We start from the raw sequence: 20,185 nt of genomic DNA on the forward strand, positions 1-20,185 counted from the left end.
GGGGACATTCTGTGGTTAGGAAATTGATTGAAGTGAAAGTACAAGACTAGACAGGAATACTCATTAACCATCAACAAAGATTGAATATTTAGGATTGATATAAAACATTCAGGTGTATATGGACAAGGTTGGTGTTTTTTTTATAAAAACATCACCAAGACATCAAAAGCATTCTGATTCAAATCAGATCTGCCTATTTTCACAAGGTGAAGTGAAGATTTCGGAACAAAGAGTGAATCTACTATCATTCTCTATAGGTGAAGATAACTCTAATCTCAGTGACGAAGGGAGGTAATTCAAACCTCACATGCTATCTGGAGGTCTGCGCATAAAGCTAAGGACTCACAGAAGGAAATTTGATCACAAAGGGAGACAATTCAACATTCAGCAGCAACTGCAGTCAAGAGAGCTCTTCATACACAGAGGTAAGTATATCTAACCTATCCCATGTAGCTTCAATGGTTTCCTTGACTTTAATCACGTCCTTCCTCTCTGGTGACCAGTATTCCCTGTCCTGGGACTCTCTGACAGTTGTGGCTGCCTTAGGAACTGTTGGAGCACGAACAGGTTCCCGCTGCCTAACTGGAGCGGGATCATGCAGTTGTTGTTCTTTAACCTCAATAATAAGTTTGTCCTTCGGCGGCTCAGACGTCTTGCGGACAATTCTAGCTGCTGGTACTGGTGGCTGCCCTCTACGCAGGACTGCCTGTTTGATTGTAATGGTAGCTTCCGACTTTTCTTTCTCAGAATCGGAGGGAACCATCACCATTTTTGTAAGTTCTAATGATGAGGAAGCCTCCTGTCCTTTAGGGACATAGAACTCCACTGGTGCAGGGGTTCCAGACACCGGTATATCAATTTGTGTTGCAACAGGGGACACCATTGGTGGTGATCTCCCTTGGGGCTTAGGGGACACTTTAGGGGCCACTTTCTCCTTTCTGTCACAAACAAAATCAATAGACAACACTGAATTAGCTCTGCCAAATTAGTGACCTACTGTATTGTATTAAATATCACACTCCTACCTCCAAACCGTATCACCTAGTTCTACGATAATTGTTTATCAAGTGATCTATTTCTATATATATATTTTTTTTATCTCATTTTAATAAATTCATGTTTGCACCATATCTTTAACATTCATTTTTTTCCAGCAAAAGCTAACGAATCTATGTCAAAAATCTCAAAAGGTTTTGTTTTTTTTTTCCGTTCCTTTTGTAAGAAAAAAAAATGAATTTTGAAAGTGTGATATTTGAGAAAATCCTGAAATGAAGTGTCATTAATATTTGATCAGTGACCAACATATAGACTTCTATACTAGACTAACAACTTTCATGCAATACAATATTTATCATAAAACAAAGTCGTTAACAATGAAACTAAAGGGCAGTTAACTCAACACTTAAAGAAGCAGAAATGAAAAAATATAGAAATGAAAATAAAGCTCATTTGAATGCAATAAAAAAAGTAGATTTTCTTGAGGGTGGAAACAAGAGAGATTTCAAAGACAAGTGACAAACCTGTTAGATAGTATATAATAGTCCAACGATGGCTTAGAAAACCTATACATAAATTTTTTTGCACCTTGCAATTAAGTTAAGATTCCATTCTCAGTCACAACCTGCAGTTATTTTTCTAGATTTTAGATTTATCCATCAGCTATACAACATTTTTCTATTGCCCTATTCTATTGCTTTTTGTTTTCATATCACTTTCGTCCTCAATATTGTATAATATAAGGATATTGTCATTAATAATTCATAAAGAGGCTTCTGGGTTAAATAAAAGCAGTTTTAACAATGCACACAAGCAGGCAGAAACCTATTCCGCACCTTGGCTCAAACATGGCAACTTTTGGTAGCTTTTGGACCTCTTGTGGCACAAAAGGTGGAGGTGCCACTTGTGGTGGCGCAGGGGCCACTTGTGGTGGCTTAGGAGCCTGTTGTGGCACTACAGCAGGAGCTGGTGGTTGTTCCTTTGGTGGTGATGGTGTCTTAGACTTCTTTTTCTTGCGTTGCTGCGGTGGTTTAACAGGTCTGATAGCAAGAGGAGAGAAAAGTTGTAGAGAAACAGTTTACAGGAATACAGTAGAAACACAGTAAATACAGCAGAAGTACAGAGATTTACAGTTTAGAGTTTAGAAAGACAATAGAGAATTCACTAATATTTCATACAGAAAAATTATTGTATTCTATCAATATGAAATTACAATATCAAAAACAACATCATACAAAAACACATTTCTTAAACAAAAACAATACAATAAATCAGATAATATATTTAACAATTCTATAGATTGGAAAATAAATCTATTTGTAAATCATATCAAATCTGATAGCATGCTGTCTGTCATCTCATCATGCATGATGGGTATTTACACTTCAGAAATAGTAGGTGTTAGAAAATCTACTTAAATAAGAATCACAAAGAATTTTAATTTTAAAATATGGTGATTTTATAAACTGTAGACGGACCAAAATCAACCTTCTAAATTTCCAAATGAGAAATATCACAATGAAATGTTGAAAGAAATCCAGAATTTACAAACAGATGGAAAAATTAACAAGGAAAAGCTCTCAAAACATACTGATGTAATCATCTTTGATGAGAAGGGAATTTTATCAAAACATAAAGGGAAGGGAGACAACTCCACATCAAAGTTTATAACCACCTGAACTGTTTGTACTTGGTCTGCAGTGACGCGGGAAGCTGTGGTTCGTGTTTCGGTCTATCGTCATACCTAAGTATCAAAGTTAAAGACTAATGCACTGATCTTGCTACTCTAGGTTGAATCAACCATGAACACTTGCCCAAAAATCAGTTATTTTTCCAAGTAATTATAATAAAAAAACTACTGGAAATCATCTCAATTTCAGCAACATTGCTGAAGCATTTCATTTCATAATAAATTCTGCTTCCAAAATAATAACCTAACATTTTAATTCACACAGGAGACATCAACTGAATTTCTATTCCAATTCTGTTGTATATTAGAAATGAGCGCTGAGTGTAGATGTTTAAAGAAGAAAATATTTCAACAACAGATATTTCACAATATATAAGATGATTTTCAGTACACTCTACATGAGATGCAGATGTAAGTCTGTTACATAATCTATTTATAGAATATAAGAACAAATCACATGATATCAAAATAAATAAAAGAGAAGTAATAGGTAACAAAATAACAATTTAAAAATAAAAATTAACATTTATGAGTGAAATGGTTAAAAATTACCACAAAAGCTAAAATATGTTGGTAAAAAAAATCTTAAAAGCTTGAACATTTTTTCCGACTCTTTCAAACCAAGCATGATCAATTTAACCATTATGGAAACACGTATGAAATATATCTATTCTACCACACAAATTTAGATCAATTTTTTAAATGATTTTATAAAGATATATTATCAGTACAAGTGCTAGGTTTTTGAAGATCCAAAAGTTGTTAAGAGATTTAAGACATAACATATTGCTGATGTGGTAGGGCATCCAAAGCTATAAAAATATCAATCATTTCTCACATCTACACATATTAATTCTTAATTAATTTCTAAAATGAAATTCTAATTTAATCATACTTTAAAATAATATAGGTAACCACACTTCAAACATCACACAACCTAAAACTATTTCATAAAATTTAATTACTGAATATCATTCTGTATAACACATGTCTCCCATGTAGTAAAGCTAGTGTAATAACTACCGGTATGTATCTCGTTTAGTGACCAGTAAATCAATCAACAGTCAACATGCTTAGAGTATAATACACCCCTACCGGTCATATTCTTCCTCTGTGGATGACAGTACAGTCAGTGTCCTCGGTTTTGGCATTGGAAGGCGTGGTCTTTCCATAGACACAGATCTACAAGTGTCCAATCAGAATGTGCTTTACATATTTTATTAACCAAAGACACAGATCTTCAAGTGTCCAATTAGAATGTGCTTTACATATTGTATTAACCATAGACACAGATCTTCAAGTGTCCAATCAGAAGTGTCCAATCAGAAAGTGGTTTTAAGACTGAATTGACCAATTAAATCTCCTCTTGCAAATCATTACAGCGACTAAAAGATATCATCCAACATCTTTGCCTTCTTCCACTTTTCCATTTTTTTCAATTTTACAAAATTGACAAAAACAAAAAACTTAATTCCTCAAAACAAAACTGGGTCACGCTTTTATCATGGTGTCCTTCCAAACTTTGTTTTCAGCATCATATTTATTTGATGGCCCATGCAGATATTACTATACACACTCAGCCAAGATGGAATAGAGCATGCTTGGTAAATCTTTATTCTCCAAGGAAACGTCATATTTTTCGGAAGAAAAAACAGGGGTATTTTGATAAAATATATCACCTTTTGGCATGCTTGTTAACAATGACTCATTTTTTTTTTCTTCTAAAAACAAATTTGATCTACACTGATCAAGTTGATGCTTCAAACATGCACATTGTTGAAAGCACATGTACAAATAGACTTCTTTTTACAAATTCAAATTATCCTTCTTATTCCTTGCTGCAAAGCATGCTTGCTGTGACTGGCTATTTTTTCCGAATGTGAGCAACTAAATCATTCTGTCCACTAATTCAGGTAAAGCAGCCATCAGCTGTACGTACTGGCCATGTCTGACTAACTGCTGATACAACAGCCACAGTCTGTACTAACACAGGTTGCAAACTGACAGTATTTGTAACTTTATCAGTCAAGGAAAGACAAATCAAAGCCATGCAGATTTTGAAATCCTCAACAGCCAGTTCTTGAAATCCTCAACATGCAGATCTTCTTGAAATCCTCAACATGCAGATCTTCTTGAAATCCTCAACATGCAGATCTTCTTGAAATCCTACACAGGAAGATCTTCCTGAAATCCAAGCCATCAAATTTGGAATGGCTGCATGCAAGATCCACTAGAATAATGGCAGAGTTTTTCTTCCAGTAAATAATTTCTTTTCTCGATTTTATTCTCAACAACATGCTTTTTTTCATATTCTGTCAGATGTCACAATACACATACAACAAAGTTCAACATGCACATTCTGAGAATCAAAGATTGCCGCACCTTGATCGTGATGAATCAAGTTCATCCTCTGACACAAGACGGAGGTAGCCAGCCTCAGTGTCTGATACATAGGTGATCATCTGAACTGGGCCTTCTGATTGGATGTCATAGCTGTTGAATATTCAATCAATGTCTTAGACTTTAATCGCTATCATCAAATTATAATTTTGTTTGTAAGTCATCATAAACAAAAACAAAATTGTTTGATGAAAAGTAGATACCTTGGAATTTCTAGTAAACCAGAAATTATATACAAGATATTTTTCAATTGCAGCTTCATGTAATTTTTATTTTAATTTTGTCATTGGAAACCAAATGTTTCAAAATTCAAATTGAATAGTTCCATGCAGAATCAAAAATTGTATTTACGCTCCAGGTACGCCAGGTGGAATTGGGAGAACATCCATCGGTGATGGCTCCTTAGCCCTGGGGGCCTGGACATGTCTCACTGGTGATGGACTCGGTGGCTGGACATGTCTCACTGGTGATGGACTCGGTGGCTGGACATGTCTCACTGGTGATGGAGTCGGTGGCTGGACATGTCTCACTGGTGATTGAGTCGGTGGTACCTCGTCACGTTTTACTGTCTCTGGGCGGAACATTGGTTCCTGTGCCACAGGCTTAGGTGAAGGTTTGTGTGGTGCCACTGGTTTGGGTGATGCCACATGTTTAATTGGAGCCTTGGGTGGCTTACCAACAGGTGGCAATGATTTCTCTGGAGTTTCAAATCTCCTCTTAGCATCAGCCACATTCTGAGGCAGTACAGTTTCCTCCTCTTCCATTGGTTCCTCTGCGGTTGGTGGTGCTGCCTCAGGTGTTGCCATGGGAACCATGGGTGGATGTGCAGGTGTTATATGTGCCTTTGTTACAATCCTAACAGGAACAAGGCAAGTCGATATCAGATATAACGCCAGCAAAAGGATATACCAAAATATTTAATTCCTTTCATTATTTTAGTCATCAACGTGAAAAGTAATTACTTTAATCATACATTTGAAAAATCAATGAAAAGCTGCAATAAATAAAAAGAGAGAAAAAAATCACATTTGAATTCTCTGCGGAAAACCATTGACACACAAACACTGATTGAGAAGGAAAGATGGGTCACGCCACACCAGATAAACGGTTCACTCACATGCATTATCAAGAGATAACTGAAATAATCAAACATTGATTCCTCTATCACAGAAAACCACAGTTTTATGTAGAGCCTAAGCCCTATAGAATTCTGATCATATCAGTACTAACTTGCGACGTTTGATGACAGGAGAGGATTCTACTGATGTGGAGGCTGGTGTAGGGGGAGGAACCCGTGGAAATGGGCGGTTATACGTCTGCTCACTGGGTTTCTGAGTATGAGGCTTCGCCGCGGGGCTACACAGAGTCACAGTCACAAGAAGTCAGACAAGTGTCATGAAAACCTTCTGAATACTCTTTGGTAATCTTTATAAAATATTCTGGATTCTTTGTAATTTCTAAATTTACCTAAATTCGATGAATATCTTTCACCTACATCATGTTTTTCAGAATAACAGTTTCAATATTTAAGCATGAAATGATTACATAACAGAAGAAAATAAATGAAGATATGAAAGGACTAAAATCTATATTGTATAATTGACCTTGACTTAATGTTTTGCTGACCTTGACAAGGTCATCATTTTCTATACTAGTTTTTCGTATCTGTCGATAGCTTTAGAGTTCAGCAACTGTTGGTGGTTAATCAGATATATCTGCTTACATCTATTTACATTCAAAATTATTTGCATATTAAGTCTTCATGCTGCTGCAGTGCATTTTGGGATAAACTACCAGGCCATATGTGTTATAGTATCACTTAAGGCAATACATGTCGGATCCCTTGTTTCTAATCTGCTACTAATTCGGCAAAAAAGCCCATGCTTGGTGAACTAATGCTGATACATTGTCCTGTAATAAGCCCATAACAATCCTGGAGTAATGTGTTGACTTCAAGCTTTATTACTGGAGATAGATATTAGCCAAACCTTGATATCACAGTAGAAATCAAATGAAATTACTTTAAATTCAAAATCCCATCACTATTTTAAGTCTAAGCTGAGTTGCAGTAACTAATATAAATATGAACAAAATCAACATGTAGTTGGCTATTTTCATATTGGAAATTTCTCAAATCTCTTTGTAGCTAAGTACCTACAATATTTATAATTACTCGTCTTTAATGTTTGATGTAGTACTAAATTGGGGCAAAATAAAACCACTGCAAAACATAATGTATTAACATATTAAGCTATGAAAAATTGAAGTTGTCTTTAAATTTTAAATTGAAGTTGTCTTTAAATTTTGAATTGAAGTTGTCTTTAAATTTTAAATTGAAGTTGTCTTTAAATTTTTAGGAATCAAGGTTTTTCTGTAAATGTCTAAGAGTGGAAGAATGCTTTCATGCGATTAAAAGGATGACATAGCTTACGGACATATATTATGGTACAAACACGACGAGGAATTCTACAGTGATCATTCCTATTAACCCATTATGCACTGTTGCCATAGCTACATGTGCTACTTCTGTCTTAGTGTTATTAGACGATAAGATTTAAAACTACATTCATATTAGTCTGCATTACAGCAGCCATCTCATTCACAAATTCTATACTATCATACGAATTTATTTGACAAACATCAACAACAATTTTGTTAACTATACTACCAGGAAGTGGAAACTCTTAAATCGGAATATTTCAACTTCCATAACAAAATTAATTTACAATAGTAATCTAATTCATTTGCATGATCTTTTGAAAAATGAGTTGATAATTGAAATCCAGATTTAGGAGTTGTAACCACACAGTAGAGAAGCAACATCCAATCTAAGTACAAATTAAGTGTTAACAAACAACTAGAAAAAGACCACACACTGATTTGCTTTAAAATTTACTTATTCATGTGTTCTAGTGCGATATATATAGAGATCATACAACATGGTTATAACCATTTGTAAATTAAACCAACCTATCCTCTTTAGGTGGGGTGGGAGTACCCTTAAGGCGTAACGTCCCGCTTTCCAGTTCGGAAGCATACGATATCTGTTGTACGGGGCCCTCCTTATGTATATCATACCAACTAAAAGCAAAGCAGGTACAACATCAATGGAAAGGATTCATACAAACGTGGAAAACACATTTACAGTTAGGACTAGCTAACCTTAAAATGGCTTTTGCACTTCAAACTTAAAGAGGCAAATATTCAAATATATTCAATATGGAATGGAAAGAGGGTTAAAAAATATCACGCAAATTCTTCTTCACACCAACCTAGGGTCAAAAGATATGAGCCACTTTCTTTCCAAAGTCATCTACATGCAGGACTTAAATATTGAGATAAAAAAAAAGGACAATCCGTTCTTCCTCTTTAATAGGATTTTGATAAAGAAATGGAACTACGGTGGGAAATTTTATGTAGTGATTTTATGAAAAGATATTACTGAAAAACCTTCGTGTAAAATTTCCACACAACAACACATCTAAGAGTTAGCATGCCATGCTGATATGAACCTTGATGCATCCTCCTCCTTAATTAGACGCATAAGAGCACTTCCTGCCTCCGTGCTGTACGAGATCTGTTGTACCAAGCCTTCTGATTGGATGTCATAGTGACTGTGGGGAAATTGACATACTTGTTACATTATCTGATTCAAGCACTGTGACAGGCTTTCATAGTGTCTGCATAAAGCATTCTGACTAACTGTTTTAATCAAGGTATTTGTAATGGATGGTGAGGGGATCAGCAAGGTTATTCCCAAAAATATCAAAGCTGGAAAGCAAACAAGTTATATACATGATGAAATGAATGCACAATTGAGCATAAAGCAGTACATTACAAAGAAAGCTAAGGTATGATAGCGTAGAAGCTATACATCAAAGTGAGAAAGAGATGTGTAAGTTTGTAAGCAGACATATATATATATATATATATATAGCTGTATAGTATGTGACTATTATCTCTGACAATCATCCCTGTTGATGTTCCAGAACTTGTCCATGCTTTCCCTCGCCTTCATCTCTATTTTTAAACAGTACTTACGGTGGTGACTGCGATCCTGGCATCCTTGCAGGGGGAGCTTTGGCTTGTTCCTGTGGTGCTACTTTTGGCACCACCTGTGACGGTTTGGTAGCCACATGTGGTGGTGAAGAGACTTTGGGTATCGTGAACTTCTTCATAGGTTCCGGTTTTGGCATCTCAGCTGTTGACAAACGAAACGTTAACTCAACAATAATTAAACTGCATAAAATACAAAATGAAAACCAATATTCAATTGAAACAAGTCCAGATTGGAATTTGTTAGAATGTTATTTATAATAATAATGAGAACTCATTAAAATAAGTGTCGTAAATAATATCAATTGAACAGTTTGATAAAGATCACAATATACGCTGATATCTACTGGTAGAAAATAGAAAATGTTAACCTCATTATGATTAATTCCAAAGTTGGTGTAATAACACACAAATTTGCTTCAGTTTTTCCAAGGAATAACAAATAAAAAGTTTATAATAAATAAATAACATTTATCTAAATTTGGTTCAACCAGACACAATAATAATGCAAGATACTTATACTGAAAGAGTTCAATAAATCCATGAACAAGACAAAGCAATTTCTGAAGGGACGAAAAAGATAAAATGTTTATACAGATATTCAAAAGACAATTACCTGGTACGACAACCTTGGCCCGTGTTGTGGCACTTCCAGCCACATTGACGGCCGAGCACTGGAACCATGCTGAGTCTGCTGGCTCACAGCGTTCTATATACAATGTAGATCTGTTACCCTCTATGTCAATCCTGCAACATCACAAAAAAAAAATCAATTTTTTATCAAATAAGCTTAGATAATGCACTATAGTACAATACATCAGTATCTAAATGCAGCCACAAAATCCTGTAACCTTTGACCTTAAAGACATTAGTGTCTTTGACTGAAAATCACATAACTCAACCAACAATATCTCGTGACCTTTGACCTTATAAATTGTTCGGCGTCTTGGACTGAAATTTATATACCTATGTAATTCAACCGATCATATCTTGTGACCTTTGACCTGAATATTTACATCTTTTGCTAATGATGATACATTCTCTCGTTCGATTGCTACACACCTGTATGGGCTGCTAGGAATCAGCATTTTTCCATCTTTCTGCCAGCTGATCATAGGGGTAGGTGTACCTGTGACGTCACAAGTCAGTGTTATAGGCTCTCCAGCCTTGGCAGTAATATTCGGTATTCTGTTCTGGAATTTCGGTGGCTGAAGCATTTCTTTCTCTGTTAAAACATAATAAATGTATTACAACAGAGTAACACATTGTCATACATAGCACATTGTTTTTGTTACATCGCATTACATCAAGCCTTTTTACAACAAATAACAGTGACATAATGTCCTCCAATATACTGTGAATGTGGCTATTTTTAAAGAGCTCTTTCTATAGCTATTTTAGATAAAGAAATAAAATAGCGTTAATTAGATAGATTAAGATTATAAAGAAGAGATAAAACTATTGCTTATTTTAGGACTTCGGGGAAAAAAATCCTACTTGCTATGATCTTTTGATAAATCCTTGAAAATTTTGATCATCAGAAATGAAAAAACAGAAAAAAAAAAACTTTTTTTTTTATATGTCAACATTGTATTGTAATGACATACTAGAACACTGTGAGACTACTTACCTAGAATAGAGACGATAACATTGAAAGAATTTTCCCCAGCTTTGCTCTTAGCTACACACATATAAGTTCCAGCGTCGTAGCGGCTTGCAGACAGAATGATAAGTGAATTCACTCCATCTTCATTGACAACCGTCTGTAATTCAAACCAAAATCATTCCAGTTAATGTAACAGTATGATTTCAAACAATTACCAAACATTTCCTCAACTGACAGATTAGAATATATTAAACATGAATTACATTATAAATATGTAAAAATGACCTTCACCTTATGATTCATGTCGTTGCGGACAGGCTGTCCATCTCTGTACCAGGTGAGCTCAGGGGCTGGGCGGCCAGACACAACAGTGTCCAGTCTGACTGTTTGACCTTCCCTGGCCTGTAAACTCTCAGGAACCTTTTTGAAGGTTGGGCGTAACAGTGCCTCAAGGATTCCACTTTGGTCCTCAGGCTTCTGGGCTTTGGTCTTGTCCCTACAAAGGTTCAATGATATTCAATTACAATTACATAATCATGTTGAAAGTCTTCTTTTGATAACCATTTTAAAAATGTCATATGCACAAAAGCTCAAACCCTAACCTCACCTCTAAAGACCAGATAGAACACTTACTTGGTCATCTTTTCTAGTGTGGTTGGAGCCACAAAAGAGGTGGAGTCAATCTGACCAACACCGTCCACATACAGCATGCTAGAGCAGGTGGCCTTGCCTGCTGCATTGACAGCTAAGATGGTGAAGTGACCAGCGTCCTCTGGCAAGGCAATTCGGATACGGAGTGTGCAGTATCCGTCTTTGGTATATTTCATCTCATATCTGTTTGATCGTTTGATCCGGTGGCCATTTTTGTACCATGCAATCTGCAGTTGAAAGGAGCAGTTGGATAAGAAACAGGCAGGAATGATCAGTTATAAATTTTTTTCAGGAACACTTAATGATATTATTTCACTTTTCATTTTTTTCAAATGTGAGATTTTTCTACATTACATGGGTGGGTTTGTTACCAGACGTGGGATAAGTATGCCATCTATATAATAACCAATCAAATTATCGATAAAAAGAGATTACCATTATTTAGGTTTTTTAAAACCTAGAAACTGACCTTTGGCCTCGGACGACCTGTGACCCTACATACAAAGGTTGCATCTGAACCCTCAATGAGACGGAAGTCCTTAAGTTTCTGGATGATTGCTGGGCTAGCAGGTGGCGCCGGTGGTCCACGGTCATCCTGAAGTTCAGATTCATATTCTGAAGTTTCTGTCTCACTTGAAATCTTGATGTGTCCATCACGCATGTAATTCTCACTCATCAGTCGCTGCTCAAACCCAACAGACTGGAAGTCCTGCAAATATTAAACATATATTAGATATAAGATATCAATTTAACAGAATCTTTGCAAGTAAAACAGACAGACGACAAACAGATTTAACAGAATCATTTCAAATAATACAGACAGACAATTAACAAGGACTTTTCTACTTTACTCACTTGTACAGGCGGTTGTTTCTTTTTCTCTGGTTCCTTTGACTGTCTATACTGGAGGTTACTCTCAAGTATTTTCTCAGCACGAGTGACCACAAACTCCTGGGGCTGACGCTGTGGAGCCTCCATACGTGCCCTCAGCTCTGTCATGGGTGGTTCCCATGTCTTCTGAGGAGCAGGCTGTGGTTTCTGGACCTGAACAGGTTCCCATGGTTTCCTGGTTACTGGTTCCTGGACAGGAACATACTTCTCCTTTGGCTCAGCTGAGACCGGCTGCCAGCTCTTCAGCGGAGCCACAGGGATTGATGGTATCGGAGGAGGCGGTGGTGAGGGAGCCCTCACTGTAAAACACGATGCAAATATAGTTTAAGGCAATGAATTCAGAATCAAAAAGTCACAGAAATCTGTTTGGTTGACGAACAATTTTAAAAAATGAGGATAAAAACTTGCTGCTTATCTAGCAGTGAAATTCCTTGTTTGAATAAATAGTAAACAAAGACCCATCAATGGATTTAATAAATGTTTTCTGCATTCATCCAAGATTACATCCCACAAAGGAGACCAATAATCAAAAATGAGTTACTCTCAATAGTCTGAATCTGGTCTTCAGATAAATGTTTTCTTTGTTTGTATAAAAATATTGACATATATATATATTATCATTATCCTGTTGTTATTTGTACCAATAACAGTGAGCTGACCTTCAGCAGGCAACAGAGTGGCTGTAACAGTATCTTCTCCAGCCAAATTGACCGCAGTACATGTGTACTCTCCAGCATCATCAGGACGACAGTGAGAAATCGTCAATGAACAACGACCACTTAAGGTGTCAACAGTCATTCTGTGTCTGAAAAAGAAAAAACCTTACAATTAGAATCTATCTAAATCACAGCAACTTCTGTATCGATTCTGAATTATCAATTTGTACATTGTCTATATATCATTCATAGGAAGATATTCTATATGAATTTGACTTTTGTAAAGCATCCGTCATACAGCTTAATCATTTACAGTTTTAACAACTCATGGAACACTTACCACGATTTTTCCTAGATGGAAGTTTCTTTGCAGTAAATTAACAACACCAAAACTGACAGGAATGCAACATGTTACATATTGAAAACAATTGGCATCTCACCTGTTATCAGTTCTCATGGGGAATCCCCTCTTTTTCCAGGTGATTTCTGGGAAGGGCACTCCAGTCACATGACATTCAAAGATGGTGTTGGTAGCCTCAACAAGGCGTGAATTTCCAGGTTTGTCTGTGAATTGTGGACGGATAGGGGTCACCATTGGTGCCTTTTCTTCACGCTTCGGTGCCTTCATCTGCTGAACTGGTTCTTCCCTGATTGGAACGTCTTTCTCTGGCGTTGCCGCTAATGAGTTTTTTGATAAAAGAAAACATTTAGGACATTAAAATCACTGTCACAACACTTCCAAACAGGCTAAATACCTACAGAGTAAATTAGAATTTTATGAAACTTTTGAAGCCAATTCTTCTTCGGCATTTAAGATCTTAAATGTATTTCACCAACACAGAGAGCTTACATAATCATAACATTTTGCTGTTTGAGTAAGACTTACTTAAAACTGCAATTCATACGGGCAATTTTGTCTCAGTAAATCTTCAAAGGAAAACATTAGACAAAATTTTAATTTCTGTTATCTCCAATATTCCTTTGATTATTAATAGTTTTGATCCTTTATGAGATAAATTTTAACTTTTACTTCCTACATGACAACTTATTTCAAAATAATCATTCTTACGTTTGACTTCGAGTCTGGCTTCAGATATGGCACATCCCTCAGCGTTAGTAGCCACACATTTGAAGACTCCCGAATCTTCAGGGAATATCTCAGCGATGGTCAGTCTGGCAGTGTTGTTCTCCCATGTGATCTCATAATCAGGTGAACTTGAGATCACTATTGTTTCTCTGAACCATTTGATAATAGGTTCTGGATGAGCAGATATGCGACACTCAAACACGACCCGTTCTCCTTCACAAGCAGAAATATTCTTCAATGTCTGTAATACAAAATAACCAAGGTAACATAAAAACTACACATTATTTTTTTTCAAAATCACAGATTAGACCTACAATATTTGTTAATTCGATTCCTTTGTGCAGGTAAGAATTGATGTTAACAGTTATGTTGTTAATATTTCTCACTAATATTAATCCTTAAGATCCATCAGAGAGAGAATTTCTTTTTGTCCTATATCTATTTATTATTTATATTTTGTCTCACACATTGTATGATAACTATGAGTATTACCCCATAGATAAAAGTATTATCCTGTCGACATAAGTGATTACCCAGTAAGTATAAGTTTATACCAAGGATATACACCACAGAGTAAATGTGTAAGTAAAACACGTGCTATTCTATATTGTGTTTAACGGTATGGAATTGTTCAAGATAAACTGATCCAGCATACCTGCGTGAAGCTAGGTTTCTCCTTGGTTGTCACAAACACTGGAGGTTTAGATAATGGTAGTGGTGGAGGTACGTCCTCCTCTGGTGCAGGTTCTTTGAAAAGCGGAATGCGCTTCTCAAAGGGAGCAAACTGTGGCTTGCTCTCTACGGGTACCTCCACCTTTTCTGTGAACATTTTCGGTTTTGGTTCTGGCCTTTTAACAAACTGTGATGGGCGTTGCAGCTTTGGAACCTTTGCGCTTGGTTCCTCTGTGGGCTCGAAAGGCTTGGGGGCTTCTCTAGGTGGGGCCCTCATCTGGTCAAAAGTCTCCTTTACCCCTATTACAGGCTTGTGTACAGGGGCAGGGGTCTGATCCATTGGGGCTACAAGATACAGCACATCAAACTGACGTTAATCAAATATCTTCAAAAGGTTAGAAAATTTCTTGAACAATTAACTTCAAACTATTTACATTTTTGGTATTCGAACCAATATTTTCATACTTTAAATATACTTTATTTTGCTTTATTACACAGTACATTTTTGATTGGATATAAGTATGACATTTATAATTTAAGATTTCACAATTTAGTATTCTTCCTCAGAAATACTTCATTCAAGGTAGAAATTATCCTCGATACTCCATGGGTTACAATCATTTATGCTCTCTGTACCCCTGGAACATATCATGGCAAAATTGAAGATTCCTTGTGTAAAACTTTGTGGACAAGACAAAATGACCAGTTTGATCCTTTGAGGTATATAAATAAATCTTGAGGTCATATAATATTTATTGTAATGGAGTGTTGCAGATTTGTAATCTTCCAAAGGAGTATATCAGCCTGTGATAGGTCAGTTTCTTTTCTCTTGAAACCAATCAAATGGTTTCACTTATGCCTTCAATTTTAACATGACATGTTCCAACGATGCAGAGAGCAAAGGTGGTTGTAACTCCAGGAGTATCAATGACGGGCAAAAGTTGCCAACAACAGTATCTCTATATAAGGATGATACTGACCCAGAATCCTGAGTTCAGTTGTACACTGGGCGTGTCCAGCAGGATTTTCGGCAGTAACAGTAAAGTTTCCGCCATCCTCTTGAAACACCTCTGGAATGTACAGAGTGTGGAGGTCACCCTCCGTGATGATCTCAAAGTCTGGGGAGCTCACCACCTGGGCGCCTTCACGGTACCAGGTTACAGTTGGGGGTGGCTGACCTGACACGCGCACTCTGAAACGCACGGCCTGGCCTTCACGGCATTCTGTGATCTTTAGCTTCTCCGTGAACATTGGAGGAATCATTGTAGCTAGGACAGAAAACAATAATATAGTTATATCATCAGAGTCAAAGACTACTGATTCAAACCCATCTTTTTTCCTTTTTTCCTTCTCTCTCTCATTTATTTTTTTATTTTATTTTCTCATTTTAAAGTATAAAGCTTCAAAGTAAAGCCTCAGTTTTAAAAATGCAGAAATTTACAACATTATCAAAGTTTCATTCCCTCAAACTTTATAAAGATTTTGTATGAACAAAATTACATTTCATGCATTTGAATGATGGATAATTATTTCACAAACACATTTTCATCCTTGTTTATGATAATCTTTGTATTTAAAGTTTTAATGACGTTGGTCGACTTGTACCTCTCACTACGAGTTGTGAAGAGCTAGTAGCTTGACCTCCTTCATTGTCAGCCTGGCACTCAAAACGCCCGGCATCCTCCTCAAAAACTTCTGGAATGGTAAGTGAGACACGTCCGTCTCTGTAGCCAATCTCAAAGTCTGCTTTGTCCGTGAGTTGTTTCCCTTCACGGAACCACTTGATAGTTGGCTGGGGTTTGCCTGAAAATTTATCATTGAAAGTTTGAAATATACATAAAGAAGACTTCATGTCCAGTTTGTGGTGACATAGACATTCTAATTCAACGTTTATGATACACGACTCAGAACTTAGAAACATGATAATATTACACCACAACGAGGACTCACTGAGACACTGTCCATATTTTAAGGACAATTAAAAAAATTCATGAATCCACAAGATATTGTCATTACATCAAATCAAGAAAATGTTCTTATCATCAACAAACATGTCGAAAAAAAGAATCAGTACAGTTTGGTAAAATTTAATCAAAATTAAATTTCGAACAGTTTTAATGATTATGTCTCATTTAAAACTTAAACGGGTTAATTCCAAATCAAAGAGAATTTTTTGATAACAGATCGGAGTATGATTTGCTTACATGTTGATTTTACGTTATGAAATCGGGTAGTCTACAACAAAGATATTTGATTCCATTTAAATACATACCTGACACAACTCCCTCAAAAACGACCTTACTGCCCTCCGCAGCCGTGATGTTTTTCAGCGGCTGGAGGAACTTAGGAGGGATTGGCACAGCAATTGTCAGATCCACCGGCTTGAAGGTGGGCGGCACGTCTGTCTTGAGAGTGGTAGCGTAATGTTCCGTTGCTCCGATCATTGGTACAGGCTCTGCGTCGGACACATCTGTCAGGATGGTGGTCGAATGAGACTCGTATGATGGTATATATGTGTCTCTTTGTGTCGACTCAAATATGTGCTTGACATGTGTTTCGGTTGTTGTTGTTTCCGTACGAGACACACGTTTGGACCTGATAACAACAATGCCATTAGTTTATATCACAAACATAAAAATATAAAAATCAAAAGCATCAAACTTTAATTTTAAACAATGATTAAATTTTCAAAATAATCATATAAATACCTTCAAAATTAAACAGCTCCAAACAAAATTAAACTCTCTGTTAGTATTCTGAAATTTATGCACATCAATATTCAACCCTTTCTATGGTATTCTGTTATTTTAGTATAAAAATGCTTTTTAAATACTTACAACATCTCGGTGTTTCCAAATATTCTTGTTTTAGGTATAGTTGGTTCTTCGTCTACATTCAGACAAGCTGAGCAAGTTGCCTTGCCCGATGGGTTCTCGGCAGTAATGGAGAAGCGTCCCGCATCCTCATCGAACACCTCCGGGATGTGTAATCTGTACTTGCTTGACTCCATGGAGATTTGGTAATCACGGGAAACAACAGGTTCCCCATTGAAGTACCATGTGACCTGGAGACACATAAAAAGATTTGCTGTACAATTTCATATAGATTTATATCTGAATACCAACACTACATTTATAATATCACCCTTATCATGCCCTTTTAAGTCCAGGTTAATAATTGTGACATTGTTTAATGTAAACATGACTTTCAAGCGGTTTTATTTTTTCGGTGTTTTCAGGAATAGACAAAAAAAACCAACATAAAATTAATGAAGAAAACAGAGTTTCTTGACTGAGTGAAAAATATCAGTTTGAATCAGGCTTTTTTGCTAAATCTACACAAATTAAAACATCAATGACGACACAATTCAATTAAACCATGCTCACTTCTCTATTTCTTTGGTGTAGCCATGCCCCTTTCCCAGTCAATTGCCTTGATTTCACCCTGCCCTTCAACCATGTTTACCTTACTTCAGCTATGTCTCCTTACCCTAATTCCCTTAAATAAACCATGCCCCCTTGTATATTACCTCGATTTAGGCACACCCTCTTCCTGAGAAATTTCTTTGATTTAACCACGCCCCCGAGCTTTGGTGAAACTCCCTTTGTTTCTCATCTTTTACACTTACATTTGAAAACACACACCTGATGTGATTTCCTTACCTTTGGTTTAGGACTGCCAGTAATTACGCATTCAAATGTGACGTTGTCCCCGGCATTGACAGTCATGTCTTGGAAGAGTTTCTGGAACTCTGGCGGTGATTGTTCCAAACCATCCTCACGTTTGACGATCATGTTGGACTCCTTTGTTTCCACCACGCGTCGGATACGCATCACCTCAGCCTCCTGGATTGGCTGAGTTGGAGCCTTCACCGACAGCTTGGCGTAACATTTTGCCTCACCAGCAAGGTTCGTAGCACGAACCATGTAGTTTCCAGTATCTTCCTCAAATGTCTCGGGAATCGTCAGATTGTGAACGTCAGCAAAGGCAGTAACCTTAAAAACATTATAGTATTACATTATCAACACACTTTCACAAGACACAGAAATTCTATGAGTCACACAATCAGTGTTCATATCGTGAGTAGCTGATATCAGTAAACCAGAAACCTTATACCAGGATCTACCGGAAAGTCGCCCAGGGCGGTTAAATGAAAAATCATGAAAATTTTAACAAAAAAAAGGGACAAAATAAGCACTAAGGGCCGATATGGTTGGTTGAGTATTCTTTGATTTTGTGGACTGATCATAAACCTTTGGCGTGTCAACATGCAAAGTATACCACAGGATCAGATATTCAATGTGATTAGTTATAATCACCTGATAATCAGGACTGTTTTCAATGAGTTTGTTGTCCTTGTACCACTGGATGTCTGGGACGGGATGACCTGTCACCCGACATTGCAGACACACACGGTGACCAATTGGGATCGACAAGTCACGCAACAATTGCGTGAACTTCGGGGCAGCAACTTCTCCACATGAGGCGTCGCTCAACTCACTTAATGCTGAAACCAACAACATCAAATACTGTACAGCATATATGCACATCATGTTAATTTTCAAGGCTCGTCTTCATTTATTTAACACTGTAAATCATCATTCATGCTCAAATAGCAATTAATAATTCAGGATTCATGCATGAATGTTCAGGTTACTTTTGTGATAGTTTGGTAAAAACACCTTGCCATTTTGATTACTTTCCTACCTGCTAATATCTATCCAAAAAAAATTATAATAAATATGTAATTCGAAATAAAATGCACTTTCTCAGATTTTTAATATTCTTTTCCTTTTTTTCCCCTCAACGTAAATAGAATTATTTAACCCTGAAGTTTAACTTACGTTCTACATGGAGTTTACAGACGCTCTCAGCCTCGCCTTGCTGGTTACGTGCCAAACAGCGATATAGACCGCTGTCCTCTAGATAAGCCTCACGGATACTCAGTGTACATCGGTCACCCTCGAACAGCAGCTGGATATCCTTAGACTCTTTCACTGGTTTGTCTTTTCGAAACCAGATCACCTAGGCAACAAAACAGGGAGATAACTAACATCTGATTTCAAAACAAACACAAAAAAATCTAAGTGATTATCACCTGTAGCAGAAAACTTTATACATTTATTCAGAGAAATTATGTATATCAAAAGAACACTAAATCAATAGCATTTTGTTAAATTTTCATATAGATTTAACATACAAGTTGTATTCTAAGTATTCTATACTTGTTTCAGGTAACAGCATGTTTTCAAAGTAAGATTTAGATGCATACCTCTGGTTCCGGGTGACCGGTTATCACACAGTCTAATCGAACACGACTTCCTTCCATGACCTCACGTGCTGGGGCCAGGGGCTGCATGAAACTTGGTTTCTGGGGCTCTGCTTCCAATGATGCAATAGACATCTCCTCACTGAGACAATAAAGACAAAACATCACTCAATTTTAATTGGTCAAACATGTATATTGTGTTACAAGACTA

At 36.7% G+C, this 20,185-nt stretch overlaps 1 protein-coding gene across 1 annotated transcript in view; it reads right to left on the minus strand.

Annotated features, from left to right (window-relative positions):
- LOC132544783 (titin-like) overlaps window positions 1-20,185 on the minus strand; it is a gene marked incomplete at its 3' end in the record, with an annotated part of 87,391 nt that overhangs the window by 36,261 nt on the left and 30,945 nt on the right. Inside the window, exons 26-52 of the mRNA XM_060208432.1 lie at window positions 19,978-20,116; window positions 19,550-19,730; window positions 19,025-19,212; window positions 18,368-18,700; window positions 17,543-17,769; window positions 16,978-17,300; window positions 16,311-16,508; window positions 15,686-15,973; window positions 14,689-15,050; window positions 14,016-14,274; window positions 13,387-13,624; window positions 12,950-13,095; window positions 12,255-12,589; window positions 11,869-12,108; window positions 11,382-11,626; window positions 11,040-11,244; window positions 10,773-10,905; window positions 10,205-10,367; window positions 9,759-9,889; window positions 9,128-9,287; window positions 8,599-8,700; window positions 5,438-5,941; window positions 5,069-5,179; window positions 3,782-3,868; window positions 2,672-2,740; window positions 1,833-2,036; window positions 441-938 (exon numbers count right to left, since the gene is read on the minus strand). Of these exons, the coding sequence (XP_060064415.1) occupies window positions 441-938; window positions 1,833-2,036; window positions 2,672-2,740; window positions 3,782-3,868; window positions 5,069-5,179; window positions 5,438-5,941; window positions 8,599-8,700; window positions 9,128-9,287; window positions 9,759-9,889; window positions 10,205-10,367; window positions 10,773-10,905; window positions 11,040-11,244; window positions 11,382-11,626; window positions 11,869-12,108; window positions 12,255-12,589; window positions 12,950-13,095; window positions 13,387-13,624; window positions 14,016-14,274; window positions 14,689-15,050; window positions 15,686-15,973; window positions 16,311-16,508; window positions 16,978-17,300; window positions 17,543-17,769; window positions 18,368-18,700; window positions 19,025-19,212; window positions 19,550-19,730; window positions 19,978-20,116 (6,069 nt within the window). The remainder of the gene's footprint in view (window positions 1-440; window positions 939-1,832; window positions 2,037-2,671; window positions 2,741-3,781; window positions 3,869-5,068; window positions 5,180-5,437; window positions 5,942-8,598; window positions 8,701-9,127; window positions 9,288-9,758; window positions 9,890-10,204; window positions 10,368-10,772; window positions 10,906-11,039; window positions 11,245-11,381; window positions 11,627-11,868; window positions 12,109-12,254; window positions 12,590-12,949; window positions 13,096-13,386; window positions 13,625-14,015; window positions 14,275-14,688; window positions 15,051-15,685; window positions 15,974-16,310; window positions 16,509-16,977; window positions 17,301-17,542; window positions 17,770-18,367; window positions 18,701-19,024; window positions 19,213-19,549; window positions 19,731-19,977; window positions 20,117-20,185) is intronic.

The sequence above is a fragment of the Ylistrum balloti genome, unplaced genomic scaffold, assembly GCF_031769215.1.
Source record: "Ylistrum balloti isolate Yb309-2 unplaced genomic scaffold, AGI_CSIRO_Ybal_v1 Utg369590, whole genome shotgun sequence".
NCBI lineage: Eukaryota > Metazoa > Mollusca > Bivalvia > Pectinida > Pectinidae > Ylistrum > Ylistrum balloti.